At 32.8% G+C, this 1806-nt stretch overlaps 1 protein-coding gene across 1 annotated transcript in view; it reads right to left on the reverse strand.

The window, feature by feature from the left end:
- Axdnd1 (axonemal dynein light chain domain containing 1) overlaps nucleotides 1-1806 on the reverse strand; it is a 145506-nt gene that overhangs the window by 90268 nt on the left and 53432 nt on the right. Inside the window, exons 6-7 of the mRNA XM_023703604.1 lie at nucleotides 1694-1750; nucleotides 902-1118 (exon numbers count right to left, since the gene is read on the reverse strand). Coding sequence (XP_023559372.1) covers nucleotides 902-1118; nucleotides 1694-1750 — 274 coding nt within the window. The remainder of the gene's footprint in view (nucleotides 1-901; nucleotides 1119-1693; nucleotides 1751-1806) is intronic.

The raw sequence follows: 1806 nt of genomic DNA on the forward strand, positions 1-1806 counted from the left end.
TTCAATCCCCAGTTCCAAAAAAAAAAAAAAAGAATGGGTGAAGGGAATGTAATGTGCATATATGATAGAATACTATTTAGCCATAAAAAGGATGCTATCCTGTCATTTACAGCAGCATGAAGAAGCCTGGAGAAAATTGTGTTAAGTGAAACCAATCAAGCACAGAAAGGCAAATATTGTCTGTTCTCATTTATACATAGAAGCTAAAGACATTGATCTCATAGAAGTAGAAAGTAGAATAATGATTACCAGAGGCTGGGAAGAGGATGGTGGAGAGGATGGAGAGAGGATGGTTAATGGTCACAAAATACAATTGGAGAGAAGTAAAACTTCTATGTCCTATAGCACAGCAGTGTAAGTATAACTGACAATTAATTGTATATTTCATAGTAGCCAATAAAGAAGATTTTAAATATTCACAATATAAAGAAATGACATATGTTGGAGATGCTGTTTATGACAATTACCCTGGTATAATCCTTACAAGTTTTTACATATATTTAAATGTCATACTTTCTTATAAATATGTTTAATTATTATATATTAATTTAAAATAAATACATAATAATGATCTTACAAACAGCGATGTCTATGTTCACTGACACAGTAACAAAACAGCTGTGTGTGCATAATGACTTTTCAATAAACAGCAGACTACATATATGACAGTGGTCCCATAAGATGATACACAATGCCACTGTATGACAAGCTTCTATGGCAGGCAGTACAGTTAGCTTGCATTAGTCATAGGCCATAACCTACAGCCTACGTGTGTAGCAAGCTATACCCTGTGAGTCTGTGTAGAGAAGTTCTCACAATGACAGAACTGTCTGATGATGCCTTTCTTAGAACACATCCCTATTATTAGACAATGAATGAGTATCCTAATAGGTAATTATATGATTTTATCACATGCCAGGCATTTTCTAGGCACCTCTATTATTATTCTCACCCAGGCATTCTGCCTCCAGAGCCCATGCTCTGAAACACTGATTACACTGATTCTCGCAATTACCTTGGTTGGTCCTGTGTATTCCTCACTTTCTACCCCAGCCCTCTCTAGCATAGTATCCATCACTTCATTGAGCTGGACCACTTCCACTCTTCGATTGGGTTTCCTAAAAGATTGCAAATAACATGTAAATAATATTTTAACATCTGCTCAAATTATAAAAAGAATATAAAATGTATAATTATGGAATATTAACTAGTATTTTAAAGCATTGGACCTGTATCTATTGAACTAGTGGGATATTAATAATAGTGAAAAAGCAAGAAAACATATAAACATTATGATCCCCTTCTTCTTAAAAGAAAATAATTCTATCCTCCAAACATTCTATATAACTACCATGTAAAATGCTAGGAACATATAAAAAATGTGGAAAGACAAACACTCAATGTGAGAGAAGAAAAAAAGACAAAGGAAAGAAGACTATAGCAAAATGGAGAAACACCAATTATTAAATGTAGAATATAGACGTGTTTCGTGGTACTTAAATACTACTACTACTTATGTAGATTTGAATATGCAACTGGATATATGAAAACAACAAATCAGATAACAGAACTGTAGAAAATTATTGTTTTGAGTTCCTGCTATAATTTTGTTTAATAAAATATCAACAAAAAGAACACATATGTACATAATCATTCTTTCTAAGAGACACTGTATAAAATAAACCATACTTACATGGATGGAAAGAGCAACAGTCTGTTTTCACTATCTGTGAGAAGAGTAGTATATTTGCTACAATAAATAAGACAAGCACATGTTATTTTAAGAAAACATTTTAGGGCTGGGGA

The sequence above is a fragment of the Octodon degus genome, unplaced genomic scaffold (assembly GCF_000260255.1).
Source record: "Octodon degus isolate 3935 unplaced genomic scaffold, OctDeg1.0 scaffold00176, whole genome shotgun sequence".
NCBI classification, from domain to species: domain Eukaryota; kingdom Metazoa; phylum Chordata; class Mammalia; order Rodentia; family Octodontidae; genus Octodon; species Octodon degus.